We start from the raw sequence: 17,729 nt of genomic DNA on the forward strand, positions 1-17,729 counted from the left end.
GGTTTTAGCCCCGAGTCTGAACCTGTGCTTGCCGTAGAGGAAGACGTAGAAGAGATTGTATCCCTTGGCAAGTCCATGGGTCTGGAAGTCGATGAAGATGACATCACCGAACTCGTTGAGGAACATCATGAAGAGCTCACCACTGAGGAACTCAAGGAGCAGCATGCCATGCAAAATGATGAGTTCCAAGCGCAGTTGAGTGAGTCGGAGTACATCGAGGAGGTAGAGCACATCTTAAGTTCGGCTGAAAGAAAAGAGAAGTTAGAACATCGTTAACACGTGGTTGATTTCATTGATAAGCATCACCCACAGAAACTTCAGGTTTGCCATGTACTTTCGCAATTCGATGATGTCTGCTTAACCCATTTCAGAAAAATTCTGAAAAGCCATACCAAGCAACTCTCTCTCCATAGGGTCTTTAAAAAATCTACGAAGCGGTCTAGTGATCGTGATGAAGAGAAAGAAAGTTAAGCAAAGAAAACTAATATTAAATTGAGTGAAAGTGATGAAAATTAAAAATATAAAAAAGAAAAAAAATATAAAATATAAAAGTTGAAAAAAAAATAAATAAGCTAAGTTAGGTTAAAGTTCACGTAGTGTAAGTTAGAGTAAGTTACGGTACGTTATCGCAGTCACCATCTCTACCTCCTCGCCGACCGTCCGTCTCCTCCTGCGTAGCAATTCCTACACCTGCGTTGGCCTGTCTCTAAGGTAAAGTGACAATAAAAAACCCTTTATTATTTATTATTTCTTTATAATTATTCTTTTTTAAATCTTTCTTATATAATGCAGTTGTATTATTGTTATGTGTAATTATGTGTAGTAATTTATTGAGGAGTTATCCTAGGTTTTTGGGCTGTGGAACGAATTATACAAATTACAGTGTATTCTTATGGGAATATTTGCTTCAACATACGATTGTTTTAACATACGAAGCAGTTCCCGGAACGAATTAAGATCGTATGTAGAGATACCATTGTATTCAATATTATAGAGTCAAAGGTGATATTCTTCCCTATATGTCACGAGTGTTACTATTTTATTACTTACATAATTTTGGGGTCGGAAACTTTGATTTTTTTCTATATATTTACTGCATATATTACAATTGATTACTGTTACATTTATGGATCTTTTGGAAACAATAAAAGACTGCTGTTCCTTTTTGCGTTTCCTTTCATTGGCCTTGTTGTACAAAATAAGTAGTGTACCTCAATTTTTAACCCTCCTTTTATAGACTTCTGTATGTTCATCTTCTGGAGACAAAGATCTTCTCCACAGTTAATGGGACTGTGGCGTTGATTTCCTTTGCTCCTACTTTTTACAAACATTTTGCTTTTTTCATAGCTTGGTACCATAGACACCAATGCTACAGGCAGTATGATTATGTCTATGAGATGTAAAGGGTTAAAACTCTCCTGGCCACAACTGAGAATAATAATTCTCTGGTACACTTCCATCAGGACGACGTGGCTCGAGCCCAAAAAACCGATTTTGACATAGAAAAAATCTATTTTTGGGTGAGATAGCCATGTTGTCCTGATGGTCCGCCCGTCACTTTCCATCCCCTCCCAATTCTCAGTCTGAGACCTCACTTCATGCGATGGCTGTTCCTGGATTGGTTCAACAGGAAACGTGTTAGTTGTAGCACATTGAGATCAGGAGTTGTAACGGGTGACTTGCCTATGTCCTTCCCTCTACCTTATCCTTCAAGACAAGGTTAACTCTATTCGTGGAAGGACAGCCATGGATATAGACGTATGCCAGCTAGCACTGATTTATACTCCCTATGTAAAGAATGTACTGTAGGATTTGTATTTTGTGTGGGAAAAAATTTACGTTTTAACATAGATTAAATAATAAGATACAAGATACTGAAATCTATTAACCTTGGAAATAGTAAAGAATATGTGCTTCCAAAACATATAACATTGAAGTAGCATCCAGTTGGCAAACTCTTCAGGAACAAAAGAAGCGTGGTTCGCGCACTTTGCATCTTCTCTCCTTGCATGCTACCTGAGTTACCAAAAGGTAAAAAGAGGATATCATTGTATGGAGCAACAAATCTAAATATCCCTAATATTATTCTAAGCATCTATGGTCTAAATTTTGAGTAGTACTGGTTGATTTAATGAGTAGTTTATAAGCACTTGGACAAATAATCTTACATTAACACCATCAAATTAGTGACAAAACTAAAAAAAAAAAATCAATTACAAAGGTAATATATATTTCTAACAGTTTATATTGTGATTTGATAAACATTCAACTTACCTGAGCGATCAACAACAAATATAACCTCATTTCTATGAGAATAACTTTGTTCTGGTAACTCTGGGTGTAAATTGACCATAAGAAGATCATCTTTCATGAGACCAGTGGAAGACCGATCTCCTTTTTCTCGAATGATGTGAGTCTTGTATGGATTTTGATAGTAAATCAACATATTCCAGTCATGATCTGGCTTGAATCTACCACACTCTTGAGTAATCTGAAAAAAAAAAATTTGGATTTTGCACATCCTGCATGCACTAAAGCCATCACAAATTGGGATAGGGTAAAACTCAAGTTTCTGTTTGATGTGTTTACAGCTCTATACAAAGTGAAATTTACCCTAAACATTCTTGAAATACCTTAGGCTACAGTTTGAATACTGTATTCGATTTTACATGGAAAAAAATGCTCTTCGATTCAGAGATTTATAAAAATTTAGGAAAATATAATCCTTAGTGTAAACTCCAGGAAAGTAGTAGAATTGAATATCTCTCCACTTGAATTTTATTTCTGGGTCGACCTGTGACAGCCAGTGAAAAAGTCCTTCTTTCTACTTTTTTCTGATATAAATCTTGCAAATATACCAGAGAAAAATAAAAGCATGGAATGCAGAGGTTACTATCCTCGCGCGAGCACCTCATGAGTGTCGTGTATACATCAGGGGCGTGTGAAAACCACTATTCACAGGCTGTCTTCCAATTAGATAACTCCTTCATCAAAGGGAAGGGCCGTAACAAAGACCCCAGAAACCACACTTGTACCACGCCACCGTCACCCACACGAACGCCTTCTAGGTCATCCTTCTGTTTTGGACTTGCCCGCAAAGACGTAATTTGTTTGTGCTCGGTGTTTTCGCAAGTAATTGTCGTTAATTCAACATGACTGACGCTGCTACTTCACCTTTACCAATGTTAAGTACCATAGTTTGTTTTGACAGTTTTTTCAGTACCGGGCATTTGTTCTCTTTCCAGTAATGTGGATTTTAATTTTGGAAGTGGGTTGACCTTCCTCGGTGACGGCAGCCATTTTAATTTTGTTCGCTACGGTAGTTTTTCAAGTTAATATTGCCCATCTGGTACTCTGTCCTCTAGGTTATATCACTTACGATTTATGACCATTTTTATTATCATTATTTTATTATTGTTTTTACTATGGTATTTTTTTGCTAGCAAGTCCAATTTGGACGAACGAAGAATAACGATCTGGCCTTTGTTATTGTTTATGTACACGCAGGAAGGTGCTCGTTTTAGGCTATATCTTTATATTTATTTGTTACGTTGTCGTTATTCTTCGTTCTTGGTTATTACAATTTTATCATTATTTTTATCCTATTATTGTGTGCTTTGGTTCTTTATAATGTAACCATGAGAGCGTGAGCATAGAGTGCTCGCTTGCTGTTACTACATTTACGAGTTACCCTCGTTTTATTTCTTAAGCTCGGTAAGGAGGGGTGGTTTTCCCGTTTTCCGTTTTATACGATCACGAGTTATTCCTGCCTCCGCCTCTTCTCGGGTTTATAATACAGTGAACCCTCGTTTATCGCGGTAGATAGGTTCCAGACCCGGCCGCGATAGGTGAAAATCCGCAAAGTAGTGACACCATATTTACCTATTTATTTAACATGCATATTCAGACTTTTAAAACCTTCCCTTGTACGTAGTACTGTTAACAAACTACCCTTTAATGTACAGAACACTTAATGCATGTACTACAGTACCCTAAACTAAAACAGGCACAAATATTAAAGGCGATTTTATATCATGCGTTTCCTAAACACGCCAAAAAGCACGATAAAAAATGGCAAACAATGTTTTGTTTACGTTTATCTCTGATCATAATGAAGAAACAAACGCATTTACACATCTGTGTATAGGTTAGTTTTTGCATCGATTATATTGATTATTCAGTACAGTATGTTGATTTTGTTATTACCAATGTTTTACTTAATTTTTCTTAGGACTTCCAAATGAAATGTTTTTCTTTATGACCCCGCCTGAAACGACGGCGTAATAAAGTACGCTCAGTAAACAAACGAAGGCATTTAACGAGCATGATGAAAGGGATAAATAATGATATTACAGTAAAAGCTTTTAGAAAATATGTTATTACAAATATTATTTACCGTATCTATATAAAATCATACATACGTAGCAAAGCAGGAAAACAATTTACGAGAGAGAGAGAGAGAGAGAGAGAGAGAGAGAGAGAGAGAGAGAGAGAGAGAGAGAGGAGAGAGAGAGAGAGAGAGAGTTGTTTTACGTACGTAAATGTAAATTTTAAACAAAAAAAATAGCCCCCTTTCATATAAAATAGGTTATTACAAATATTTTATTTTATCATATTACAGTAGTCTGTATAATACTGTAAAGTTCAGTACAGTATGTTGTTGTTATAGTCGTGGCGATGAAATTCTCACGAAACAAAAACACTGCATTCAATTACAACAGCTGATTCATTCTCTCTCTCTTTCTCTCTCTCTCTCTCTCTCTCTCTCTCTCTCTCTCTCTCTCTCTCTCTCTCTCTCTCTCTCTCTCTGTGTTATACAATACTTACATATATATGAAGAAACTAAAATTAGTTTTCTTAGTGTCAATTAAATACGAAATGAAAAAATTATGCCGAGTTTACATCCATTTCAATCGTTGCTAAAAATACGGCATCCGATTTCATCAGCAAACCACTATTTTTTGGGAAACTTCATTTTATTCTAGAAAATTGCTACTCTTTAAATAGTTAATTGCACATTAAGAAAGCATGTACTTTTGTTTTTAAATTTCGGGTGTGTTTTAAAAATCGAGTATTGTTGACTTCTTTTTGTTTTACTTTTGGCTGTGATTAGATCAGCTGACGTCTAGCTGCCGCTCATTTCTTAACTTATTCAAACCGTCTAACAGTTGATATTACATAAGCACCAATGTGTTATAACCTATAAAAAATTTTTTGTTTATTACATTTAAAACAACAAACACTCTCTCTCTCTCTCTCTCTCTCTTTCTCTCTCTCTCTCTCTCTCTCTCTCTCTCTCTCTGGGCTACTTTTCACTACCTCCCATTCCTTACCTCTCTCTATCTCTCTAACAAATGATATCTTTGTTGCTCCTCAAAGTTTCATTTATATTGAAAATCAATCATGATTCAATTTTCCTTACTTTCTCCTATCTCGCATCATCGGTCACATCGCGGTATTTTCGAAATTTCCGGAAAATCCGCGATATATGTATATACATGCGTTATGAAAAAAATCCGCGAAGTGGTGAATCCGTGATGGTCGAACCGCGAAGTGGTGAATCCGCGATGGTCGAACCGCGAAGTAGCGAGGGTTCACTGTATTACGTTTGATGGTATTTACGTTTTATTGATGTGGTTACTGTTAATATAGCTGCCATTATTAATAGGATCCGTTAGTGTATGAGTCATTATTTTGGGATCGCTTTATGCTGACACCCGTAGCTCCGTTCTCTTCGTAACGTTCACCACCTTGAGTTATACTCCGCTATAATGGATACTCATTGAGTTGGGAACTAGTCAAATATTTGGAGTGCAACGGTGAAACCCGGCACTCAGACTCCGGCTTCTGCCTTATGCACGCGAACCTTTTTTCATGATTAATCACCGCCTTGAGTTATACTCTGCTATAATGGATACTCATTGGGTTGGGAGCTAATCAGATATTTGGAGTGCAACGGTGAAATCCGGCACTCAGACTCCGGCTTCGGCCTTATGCACACGAACCCTTTTTCATGAATAATCACAATTTCATTATTACGGTCCTTTTTCATCGAATCTCCGACTTAACTGGATATCACACAGACGTTCAGCTTTGAGGTTAATATTATCTTATCGCTGATGTTCACGTTTTCACTATGACGGACCTTTGTCACCGGATCTCCGGTGGCAACAGAGATCACTCAGACGTTCAGAACCGGGGTTAACATTATTTTACCGATGAGGTTTATAGTTACATGTTACGTGGTTACTGGATATTAGTATATTAGTTTGAAGCTCTAGCTAACAATTTTGAAAATCATATTAGTCACACATAATAAATGTTATTTATTTCTATTGATTCATCTGTTCACTGACCAGAGTCTCAAGGAACAGTAAATGGCCTCTCATGGCATGGTTGGTTTCGACCTGGCTTTTCATTAGAAGGGGCTAGCGTTCGATCCCAAGTACTGAGTAGAAATTTATTTCTATTTGAACACAATGTTGTATGGATATTTATCCATATATATACATATTTATAATTAAATATATACATAAATATAGACATATGTATTATATACATGTACAAATATATACATGAACATATATATTATTATTTATAGATAATTTGGTTGATCCCAGCCTGTGAATAGGATCACTAACCAGAGTTTCAAGGAACATCCAGACTTATGTCTCCTTTCTTTTACAGAAGGTCCGCCTACATGGTATGGTTCCCGGAGTCATGCACGCTCTGCTACGAGCTGTAATCCCTACTCCTGACCGATGATGTAAGTTGGTTCTAATTTGTTTCTTTTTGGTATCCTTTGGCGATGATTTAATTTGTTCTGGATTTATGTATACATTGCTTATTGAGGAGAACGGTCTTCTCCTTCATCACTAATCCCCTCACTTCTTTCAGGATGATGATGAATCTCTTAGGCCTGCAAGAGCGGCTCTCTGCCCTTGGGTATCAAGATTTAGAAGGAATGCTCCATCTGGCAGACCCTATCCCCTCGGCGTGTCCTCTCTAGGGTTGGACGTCGACCCCATGGACGGGCTGGTAGGTGGTGATGAGTTTTGAGCCTTCAGCTTAGCAATTACCTGCGTCACCAACCTAGGACCCTCAAAGGATCCTGATGTTCATATTACCTTGCATAAAACCGTGACTGCTAAAAGTCAGGGATAGGGTTAAAGAGCAGATACAACACATTCTAGGGCAAGCCAAGGAGCTATGACGGAGCACAAAGATATGGTGGCGAATCTGATCCGTTCAGGAACTCGGATGACTCCCCCTACAGCCCCAGACGCATCGAAGTAACCTCCTTCGATAAAAACAACACATAGAAATTTGCCTTACATGTCCCATATATAGATGGTACCATAACTCTGGATGGCATAGACGTCCGCCCTCTGGAGGTCCTAGAATTTACTCTCAGGGACTAGAATTCCCATTCAACGGATTCATTCGATTGAAAGAGCATGCCTTGGTTACGTTAGACAAGGTACCGAAGGTAACGGTAATATTTCCTAAAGAGCAGGCCCAATCTGTCTGGACCAGGATGTTGTCGGTCTGGGGGTACGCTAATTCCAAGCTCACCCCACACAATGGAGCCTACGCCATATCTACAACTGCTCTCATTATTACCTTGCCTATTACAGATAAATTGACAGGTCTTACTATTCAAGCTGTTAAAGAAGGTTCGGCCATGCCGGCTCTTAAAGAGACGGACCCCACCTCGGGGAGTTCCTAGCCTCGATTTATCCCACTGAGACTTTGTTTCGGATATTCACGAGGAACCGATCTCTGTCCTACCAATTCGACCTACACGCTTTGTGGTCTGCTCGGGTTAGTTGTAGGAAATACGTTCTGTCTAAGGCCTCTATCAGACATGAACCGAGCAGGCTGATAGCTTCCTCCTGCTGGGGTAAAACCCTCTTCCCTCAGGAGGAGGTGAACAAGGTTCTACAAGATGATACGAGAGCAAACCAAAATTGCAGGCGAGGCGGGGCCTCACTGCCAAAAAGAAGGTCGAAGACCAAAAGCAAGCTTTCTTCAAGAAGAAGCAGAGAGTTACCCTCTACAAAACGAACCGGGGTCACTGCCATCAATAGTCAGTTACCCACTCGTCTTCACAGTCTTCCTCTGATTCGACGTCTATGCATCCGAATCCCCATCATCAGGTGGTCTACCTCACTGATTCCCCAGGTACACAGCCCAACCCCGTTTGGATGTCCTCGCCTGCATACAGCCCTAGCTCCGAACCCTCAGGTTCCTTTGGTGGACACCAAAGACGAAGCTACAGGAGTACAAGACAGTTCCGCCATCGAGGCGGACCTAGGAAAAAGCGGGCTCGGGGAAGGAAAGGACCTTGATTCACTCCCTCACAACGAGGTGGTCCCGGTAGGGGAAGAGACTTTACCACTTTCGAGACCATTGGACCTTCGGACCGTGGGCTCATAGCATAATCTCTAAAGGTTTGAGGTGGAAATGGCCACAAGGTCCTCCTCCTCCACCTGTGACCTTCTCCCAGAAATCCACTCCCATCCTGAAAGAGTACACCATAGAGTTACTCAAGAAGAAAGCAATCAAACGGGACCGATCTCTGAAGTTCCAAGGCCGCCTGTTCACAATTCCGAAGAAAGGCTTGTCGGCATTGAGAGTGGACCTGGACTTGTCAAAGCTAAACTCTTACATTCTCTGCGACAAGTTCCGGATGTTGACTATCTCTCAGGTACGGACCTTACTTCCCCGTGGGGCCGTCACCACCTCTGTCAATCTTACCGACGACTATTATCATGTGCCTATAGCTCGAAACTTCTCTTCTTATCTGGGTTTCCGCCTAGGCAGGAAAGCCTTTGCGTTCAAGACATGCCCTACGGCCTAAACATTGATCCCAGGATATTCACGAAACTGGGAGAGACAGTGTTAGAACAACCCAGGAACCAAGAGATACAGATCATTGCTTATCTGGACGATTGGCTCATTTGGGCCCAGTCGGCCATAGAAGGCAACAGAGCTACGAAGGAAGTACTTCGATTTCTCGACAACCTGTGATTTTGGGTCAATCTCCAAAAGTCTCGCCTGCAACCATCAGGCCACTTAGAATGGTTAGCCATTCAGTGGGACCTTTCGAAGCACACGTTGTCTCTCCCTTCCAAAAAGGTAAGAGGAATAGCTTCCAAGATCAAGAATTTTCTCAAACACAAACAGGTGTCCAGAAGAGCCTTAGAAAGTATCATCGGCCTTCTCCAATTCACTTCAGTAACAGATCTCCTATTAAAGCCAAACTCAAAGACATCAATCGAGTTTGGAGAAAGAGAGCTACAGTACCTTTAAAAGACAAGGTTTCGAAGATCCCCTCTGTCTTGAAAATGAGACTACGCCCATGGTCCGAACCGAAGAACCTCTCCAAATCGGTTCCTCTACAATTCCCACCTCCACAAGTGACATTCCATACAGCCGCGTCTCTAAGTGGATGGGGGGATTACTCCGAACATCAGATGTTTCAGGGGTCTTGGTCACCCGCCATGAAACAGTCCCATATCAATGTTCTCGAAGCCATGGCAGTGTTCTTGACCCTGAAGAGACTCTCTCCTCCGAGGTCGACCCACATCAGAGTAGTATCAGACAGCACAGACGTAATACACTGCGTCAACAGGAGAGGATCCAAGTCACCCAACCTGAATCAGATCCTGGTCACTATCTTCGCCTGGGCAACAGAAAAGAAATGGTTCCTGTCAGCAACTCACCTAGCGGGAGTCCAGAATGTGAGAGCGGACTCACTATCCAGGACGAAACCACTGGAGTCAGAATGGTCTCTAGACATAATTTCATTTCGGTGGATACTCAGGCTGGTTCCGGGCCTCCAGGTAGATCTATTCGCAACTCAGATGAATCACAAACTTCCTTGTTATGTGACCCCAACCCTGGACCCTCAGGCTTATACCATGGACACATTACCCCGGGATTGGAACCACTAGAAGAAGATTTACCTTTTTCCCCCAGTGAATCTTCTAATGAAACATTTACACAAACTACGCTCCTTCCGGGGGGGCAGTAGCTTTAGTACCACCTCACTGGCCAAGAACAGTTGGTTTCCTATCCTCCTCGAGTTGAAACTCCGTCCCTTCCAGATCCCGTTCCCCAAACTGACCCAAGTAATCAAAACTCACTGTGTCAGATTACTCAAGGATAGCCAAAACTCTAACTCTGTGGACTACAGGAAGTTTGCAGTTCGTAGAGACGCAAACATTGAACCAGAAAACGATCTCTTCATCGAATCAGACAAAAGGGACTCGACAATTCGCCAATATGATTCGCCCGTTAACAACTAGCAAATTCCCTACGAGTTCAGACCATACCCGTATGTCTCCGAATATAGCCATCTCTTTCTTGAGGTTCCTATTTGGCAAAGGCCTAACAGTTAGCACTTTAACCACCATCAAGTCAGCTTTGAAGAAGATCTTCCTTGTTTGGATTAACATTAACCTAGCTGATTCCTATTTCTCATCTATTCCAAAAACATGTGCTAAGCTTCGACCTTTGGTTCGGCCACAAAAGGGACTCTTGGTCTCTGAACGGTGTCCTCAAACTTGCGACGGACACGGACAATGAATTCTGCTCTTATATCACTCTTCTTAGGAAGACTTTATTACTAACGGCTTTGGCCTCAGGTGATGGAATATCAGAACTAGCAGCTCTCTCACGAAACCCGGAAAACATAGATTTCCTCCCTTCAGCCAAAGTACTCCTTTCTCCATACAAAGCTTTCCTAGCTAAAAAATGAGGATCCGCAAAATAGGTGCTCCCCTCAGAAGATTATTCTTCTTCCCCAGGATCTTTTCTCGGTGTCCAGTCACTATTCTCAAGGCCTTTTTAGCTAGAACTGCCACCCGCTCGTCTGGCCCCTTGGTTATCAGGGAACAAAGAGGTACTATTTCCATTCACGGTATCAGGCAACAAATCCTCTACTTCTTTAAACATACTAATCCGGAATCATTTCCCCAGGCTCATGATATACGGACAGTAGATACCTCCATCAATTACTTCCAGAACAGGGACTTTGATGATTTTTAAAAATATACGGGTTGGAAATCCCCTATGGTTGTCAAACGCCACTATCTAAAGATCTTACAGGCCCTTAAATACCCGACGATGGCAGCGGGGAGCCTTATCCCTCTCCATTAATCTCTTCTTCTTCCTTTCTTCCATCTCTTCTCTTCTCCCTCCTACCCGCCACTCACACCACATCGCCACTCTCCTGGGTAGTTCGATAGCCCTATGATATTTGCCATGTTTAATTCCTATGGTTTAACTGTTATTGTAGTTACCGTTCCTTTAATGTTTAGATATGCTTAGACATGTAAGGTTTGATGCCTTTTGCAATTCAACACTCAGTTGATTCCTTGTCGTCATAGTTATTTAGCCTTACGTTCCCTATGTCATTTGGCTAGATGGTAATTGGACGTTTACTTACATTATTATATTATATTATTGTCGTACATGGTGATTGTATTCTCCTCATTATGTTATAACTTTATTGGGCTTAGAAGGCATTCTCTGGTACATTTTCACCGGCCGTCACAGGTCGACCCAGAAAAGGGATTTTGATGAAGGAAAAATCTATTTCTGGCGAGAGACCTGTGACGCCCGGTGAAACCCTTCCTGGTTATTTTTATACGGACCCACCCTTTCCTTGCCAAGCCATATGTTCTTGCAGAAGGATGACCTAGAAGGCGTTCGTGTGGGTGACGGTGGCGTGGTACAAGTGTGGTTTCTGGGATCTTTATTACGGCCCTTCCTTTTGATGAAGGAGTTATCTAATTGGAAGACAGCATGTGAATAGTGGTTTTCACACGCCCCTGATGTATACACAATACTCACGAGGTGCTCGCGCGAGGGTAGTAACCTCTGCATTCCATGCTTTTATTTTTCTCTGGTATATTTGCAAGATTTATATCAGAAAAAGTAAAAAGAAGGACTTTTTCACCAGGCGTCACAGGTCGACCCAGAAATAGATTTTTCCTTCGTCAAAATCCCTTTTTTAATCATTTATTCCTATACCATCCCTAAAAATACCAACACTCTCAAAATAAAATTTAGCAAAACCAAGACATTTTCTAAACTATTGTACTTCAATGACCAACCTTTTGAGAAAATGAACCAATACCCTTACAACACACTACTACAGTACATTTTAAAGCATTGCTTCGCTGGATTACAACTTGAAAGAGTTTGATCAGACTTTTCTTTTATTCAATGTACAGTATATGTACCTGTCTCAAAATAGTTCAGTCATAACATGAGAACATTTTTGGATTAAAACTCTAAAAACAATTAGGACTATTTGAGAACTGAAAATATGGATTTCTTATGCATTTCAAATGATTCTGATATTCGTCCACATATGAAATCAGTGCTGCAGTTTTAGAGATTGAGGTTCTCTTTCAAGATAACCAATAATGGGAAATCACAGTGGGAAATGGGTTTTTGCATTTGACAGTAAGCAGAGAATGATAGTTATTCACCTTAATTCTTGTTTTTATGAAGATAAACTAGATGATGGGTTTTGATTACCCTTGATAGATAAGGAAAAACAGTATTTCAATAATAAAATTTCTTACAGTATTACTGCACTCACTTGATATCCATATTGCTTCTCCATAAGCTTGATTTAATCAACATTTATCTGTTAAATTAAAAAAGTTAGAAAATTCTCCTTTCCTTTTTCTTCAGTAAACAAGCTTTTAATAAGCGAAAGAATATTCTAACAGTATGTGGTAACTGACACACTAGTCTGTCTCTTCAGGTTCTCAGTCACATTGGTACTTATCAGACCTTCTCTCCAGACTGTTTGCTTGTTATGTGCATTAAGAAGTCTTACACTGATTTTCTTAGCAATTACTGTGTGAAGTGTGCGTGGGGATTGCTTCAGAAGGTTCATTACCTCCATTCCCTGGTGATTTAAATAATCATTGTGCAAGTGCATTTCCCTCACAGTACCTCTCATAAGAAAGTACGTTTCAATGGCTGCCAAAGATAATAGTCCAAGTGCTAAAAAAACTTTCGAAGTTGCTGTTAGTTCAGAGGAAAATCCAGGGAATACTAGGCTAGTTGATGTTAGTGAGGATAATGACAATACTGACATTCTCTCAACTTTAGGCAATTCACATAATCAGCCATCTTTCCATAGTGATGAGATTCATAAGGTTTTGCATTACTAGCTTCCTTTGTTAAAGTTTAGAAGTCTCCTCTCCTTTTTTACTAATCATCATCATCATCATTACTTGCTAAACTAAAACCCAAGTTGGAAAAGCCGGATGCCATAAACCCGGGGATCCAACAGGGAAAATAACCCAGTGAGGAAAGGAAATAAGGAATAAATACACTATACAAGAAGTAATGGACAATTGAAAGGACAGTAACATTATTTTTTCTAAAAATTATTTTTACGGGGATCAGTCGTCTCAAGATACTGTAGAGACGACTGGCGAAATCTAAGTGAGGCCTTTTGCGTCAATAGGCGTAGGAGGAGATGATGATGATGATGATGATAAAAACATTATAATAAATCTTTAATATATAAACTATGAAAACTTAAAAAATGAGAATGAGAAATAAGATAGAATATTGTGCCGGAATGTACCCTCATGCTAGAGAACTCTATCCTAAGACACTGGAAGACCATGGCACAGGAGATAGGGCACTACCCAAAAATTACAGTGCGATAATTAACCCCTTGCGCGAAGAATAAATTGTTTGGTAATATGACAAATTCGGAGATAATTTGAATTTTTCCTAACCATACAAACCTTAGCTATTTACATGGGGTATTACTTTCGACGTAGCTGAAATAACGAGCCATTAGATTTTTAACGAAGGTTAACTACCCTCTCGCTAGTTAGCGAGGGGGTAGGGGAGGGGTAGCTAGCTACCCCTCCCCCCTCACACACCGGTGAACTGATTCACTTCGCTTAGAAGTAGGACTTCACGGGGGACAGGGCTGACGGCAAATATGTGTAAATAGCTAAGGTTTGTATGGTTAAGAAAAATACAAATTATCTCCAAATTTGTCATTTGTTCCTTAACCAAAATACAAACCACGCTATTTACATGAGGTGACTTAACCCTTAGGTAGGGTGGAAAGTCCCAGCCTTACTAGCTTTGGCTTTTGCCCGGGGACTCAGAATCTGAGTGAGCAGCACTTGAGAAAAGGAGTCCCTACACCTCACAAATTCCTTGCTCCGCAAGGAACGTGCGGCCTACATAAGCTTGTGTGTGAAGGAATGAAGTGTGACTCGTCCTAGGAAGTTGACCTGAAGTCCTTTAGATAGAATTCTAGGTTAGGACGTTCCCAATACCACCTCGTCAGGGTATGGTGGACGTGACAGTATTATATTAATACTAGGAACACAAGGAAGCATGGTTTACCTGCAGTGGTTTGAGGTCAGCTATGCAGAGAACCTAGGATGCTACCTTCCCCAAGAGAGAACCCATGATGCTGCTTTCCCCAAGAGAGGGGAGGATGAAGAAAAGAGTAAGGGCCAGACGTACTTTTTCATTCATGCAGTCTAAAACCGGGTAACAATGCCCTCAACCTTCTGCTACCTGTCCATTAAGGAGCCTGAGGTTAGACCAGCTGTTGTGCAGCCACCACAGGGCCAATAGAGAACGCATCGAGGCTCCTGTGGGTCACGTCCTGCAGGTAGTGGGCTGTGAAGGTCGTTCGACGCTTCCAGACCCCAGCTTGTAGCACCTGCGTCAGAGAGAAGTTTCTCTTGAATGCCAGGGACGTTGCGATGCCTCTGACATCGTGTGCTCTAGGGCAACGTGACGGAGGAGGGTCTGGATTCAGGGCATGACGGATGACCCTTCGAATCCAAGCTGAGATGGTATACTTGGTGACCCTCCTCTTCGTCCTTCCTGTGCTCACAAACAGGGCTTGCACGCGAGGACGAACTCCAGCTGTTCTTTTAAGATAACGCCTCAGACTCCTTACTGGGCATACAGTAGTAGGAGAAGGTCTGGGTCATCTGTTACAGAACGAAGACTCGAAATCCTGAAGGAGTCGAACCGTGGGTCCGGAACTCCAGGATTTTGAGTCTTAGCAACAAACTCAGGGACGAACCTGAACATTACCTCCCCCCATCCCCTTGAATGGGCGACGTCGTATGAGAGACCATGAAGTTCACTGACACGCTTGGCTGAAGCCAGAGCGAGCAGGAACACCGTCTTCCAAGTCAGGTGACGATCAGAAGCCTGGCGTAATGGTTCGAACGGAGGTCTCTTAAGAGCCCTGAGAACCCGAACCACTTTCCATGGAGGAGGTCTCACTTCCGACTGAGGGCAGGTAAGCTTGTAGCTTCGTATGAGCAAAGAAAGTTCCAGCGAGGAAGAAATGTCCATTCCTTTCAGCCTGAAGGCCAGGCTTTAGGCTGAGCGATAGCCTTTCACCGCCGAGACCGAAAGGCGCATTTCCTCCCGCAAATATACGAGAAATTCCGCTATTGCTGGAATAGTGGCTTCGAGGCGACACCAACCACAGAAGACTCTCCACTTCACCTGGTAGACCCCTGCAGATGACTTTCCCAGGTGTCGAGACATCCTCTCCGCAACTTGTTGCGAAAAGCCTCTCTCTGTGTGGAGATGCTGGATAGTCTCCAGGCGTGAAACCGAAGCGATGCTACGGCTTTGTGGAAGATATTGCAGTGTGGTTGCCTGAGTAGCTCGTGTCATGGAGGTTCTCTCGGGAGTTCCGTCAGGAGCTGCAGAAGGTCCGGGAACCACTCTGTATGATGCCATAGCGGAGCTATCAAGGTCATTGACAGGTTGACCGATAGTCTGGTCTTGTGGAGCACCCTTCTCATCAGACAGAACTGTGGGAAGGCGTAGACGTCGATGTTGTCCCACCGTTGTTGGAAGGCATCTTGCCAGAGTGCCTTGAGGTCCGGGACTGGGGAGCAGTACAGCGGCAGCTTGAAGTTCAAGGCTGTCACGAACAAGTCCACTGTCGGGGAACCCCACAAAGTCAGGACTTTGTTGGCTACTAGAGGATCCAAAGACCACTCGGTACTCACTATCTGCGTCGCTCTGCTCAGACTGTCGGCGAGTACATTCCTTTTGCCCGGAATGAAGCGAGCTGATAGTGGTATGGAGGAGATCGCTGGCGCGTTGAGTCCGAAGGATCCACAGCAGGAGAGCGCTTGCGCTCGCGCGCAGGAGAAAATGGGCGCGCAGGTAAAACCTGGCGCTTAAGGGACTTACTCTCATTGAGAGATAAGCTTTTATGCCCCGAAAGGACTGGACCCCGTTGGAAAACGGGGTGCGTTGGCGCCCACTGCGCATATGCGTCCAGGAACGGAGAAGGAAGGCTAGCAGGTCTGGCAGGCGTGGGAGATCGCGAACGATCAGCTGAGAGGTCTAGCGATGCAGCTGCAACAGTCTGCTCACGTCGAGGAGGCTCCTCTGCGGGGGACGTCGAAGGCGATGAACAGAAGAGGCGCCTCCTAACTCCCTTATAAGGGGAAGGAAGGCCTCTACGGCGAAGAGGAGGGCGAGCCTTACGGCGAAGATGACCTCGAGGGGCAGCAATACCATCGTCGGTCCTCCGAAGAGGAGTCTCCGTCAGTGAACTCCCCCGAGGGGGAGAACCACCCGCAGGAGAGACCGTTGGACCCAGCCCCTCCCTCGAAGGATGTTCGGAGGGGGGAACTGAGCCTTCAGCAACATCCGCAACAGCAGCAGGGGTTTGGCCCGACCCGTCGGAAGCCTCTGCCACAACAACGTCGACAATAGACAGTGGATTTACCTCTGCTATTACCGGCGACTGTTTGACAGCTGCACTCAACTGGATCAGGTCAAACAGGGCTTCCCAGGAGGACGAGCCCTTAAGCCCTAAGGAAGCCCAAAGCTGCAAAAGATCATTGTTAGAAACAGAGTCATCAACATTAATATCCTCCCCCGGAGGTGGGGAGGAGCTGCCTCGCTATGGGAGGCAACTCCCTCTCCCGAACCCCGAGGTTGGTCAACAAAAGAAAGGCCTACGCTACCACTCGACAGCCCCTCGCGAGAGACCGATCGAGTGGGAGCTTTGAAGGAGGTTCGGGCAATGGAAGAAGAGTCTTTGGAACCTTCCTTCTTCAAGGCAGCCCTTGAAGAAGAAAGGTCACGCTTAGACTTCTTACGTCGCCGGAAAAACCTCTCCCACTGGGAGGTAGACCACTCCCTGCACTCACTACAAGTTTTATCCCTATCACACCGTTGACCTCTGCAGTACGGACACAAGGTGTGAGTGTCCGACATGAACGTCCCACAAGGGCGGTCGGGAAGTCCAGGGCACTTCCGCATGATAGAGAGAGGCCAACTTCCAAACACACGTGCTGTAAGAAAAAGCAAAAAAATTAAGACTGTCAAAAATGCGAGGGTGAGACAGACAGGTCTGATCATCACTCGAGCCAAAAGTGAAGTGAATCAGTTCACCGGTGTGTGAGGGGGGAGGGGTAGCTAGCTACCCCTCCCCTACCCCCTTGCTAACTAGCGAGAGGGTAGTTAACCCTCGTTAAAAATCTAATGGCTCGTCATTTCAGCTACGCCAAAAGTAATATCCCATGTAAATAGCGTTGTTTGTATTTCGGTTACGGAACAACTCAGTGTTGTCAGGTGTATGAGAATAGAGGAGAATATAGAAAGAATATGCCAGACTATTTAGTGTATGTATAGGCAAAGGAAAATTATGAGCCTTAGAAAGAGAG

At 42.7% G+C, this 17,729-nt stretch overlaps 1 protein-coding gene across 2 annotated transcripts in view; it reads right to left on the reverse strand.

Annotated features, from left to right (window-relative positions):
* Positions 1-17,729, reverse strand: part of LOC137651218 (von Willebrand factor A domain-containing protein 5A-like) — a 339,908-nt gene that overhangs the window by 237,326 nt on the left and 84,853 nt on the right. For both annotated transcript variants that reach the window (XM_068384404.1, XM_068384406.1), the window contains exons 7-8: positions 2,275-2,491; positions 1,890-2,016 (exon numbers count right to left, since the gene is read on the reverse strand). In XM_068384404.1, the coding sequence (XP_068240505.1) occupies positions 1,890-2,016; positions 2,275-2,491 (344 nt within the window). The remainder of the gene's footprint in view (positions 1-1,889; positions 2,017-2,274; positions 2,492-17,729) is intronic.

Source organism: Palaemon carinicauda, chromosome 12 (genome assembly GCF_036898095.1).
Source record: "Palaemon carinicauda isolate YSFRI2023 chromosome 12, ASM3689809v2, whole genome shotgun sequence".
NCBI classification, from domain to species: Eukaryota; Metazoa; Arthropoda; class Malacostraca; order Decapoda; family Palaemonidae; genus Palaemon; species Palaemon carinicauda.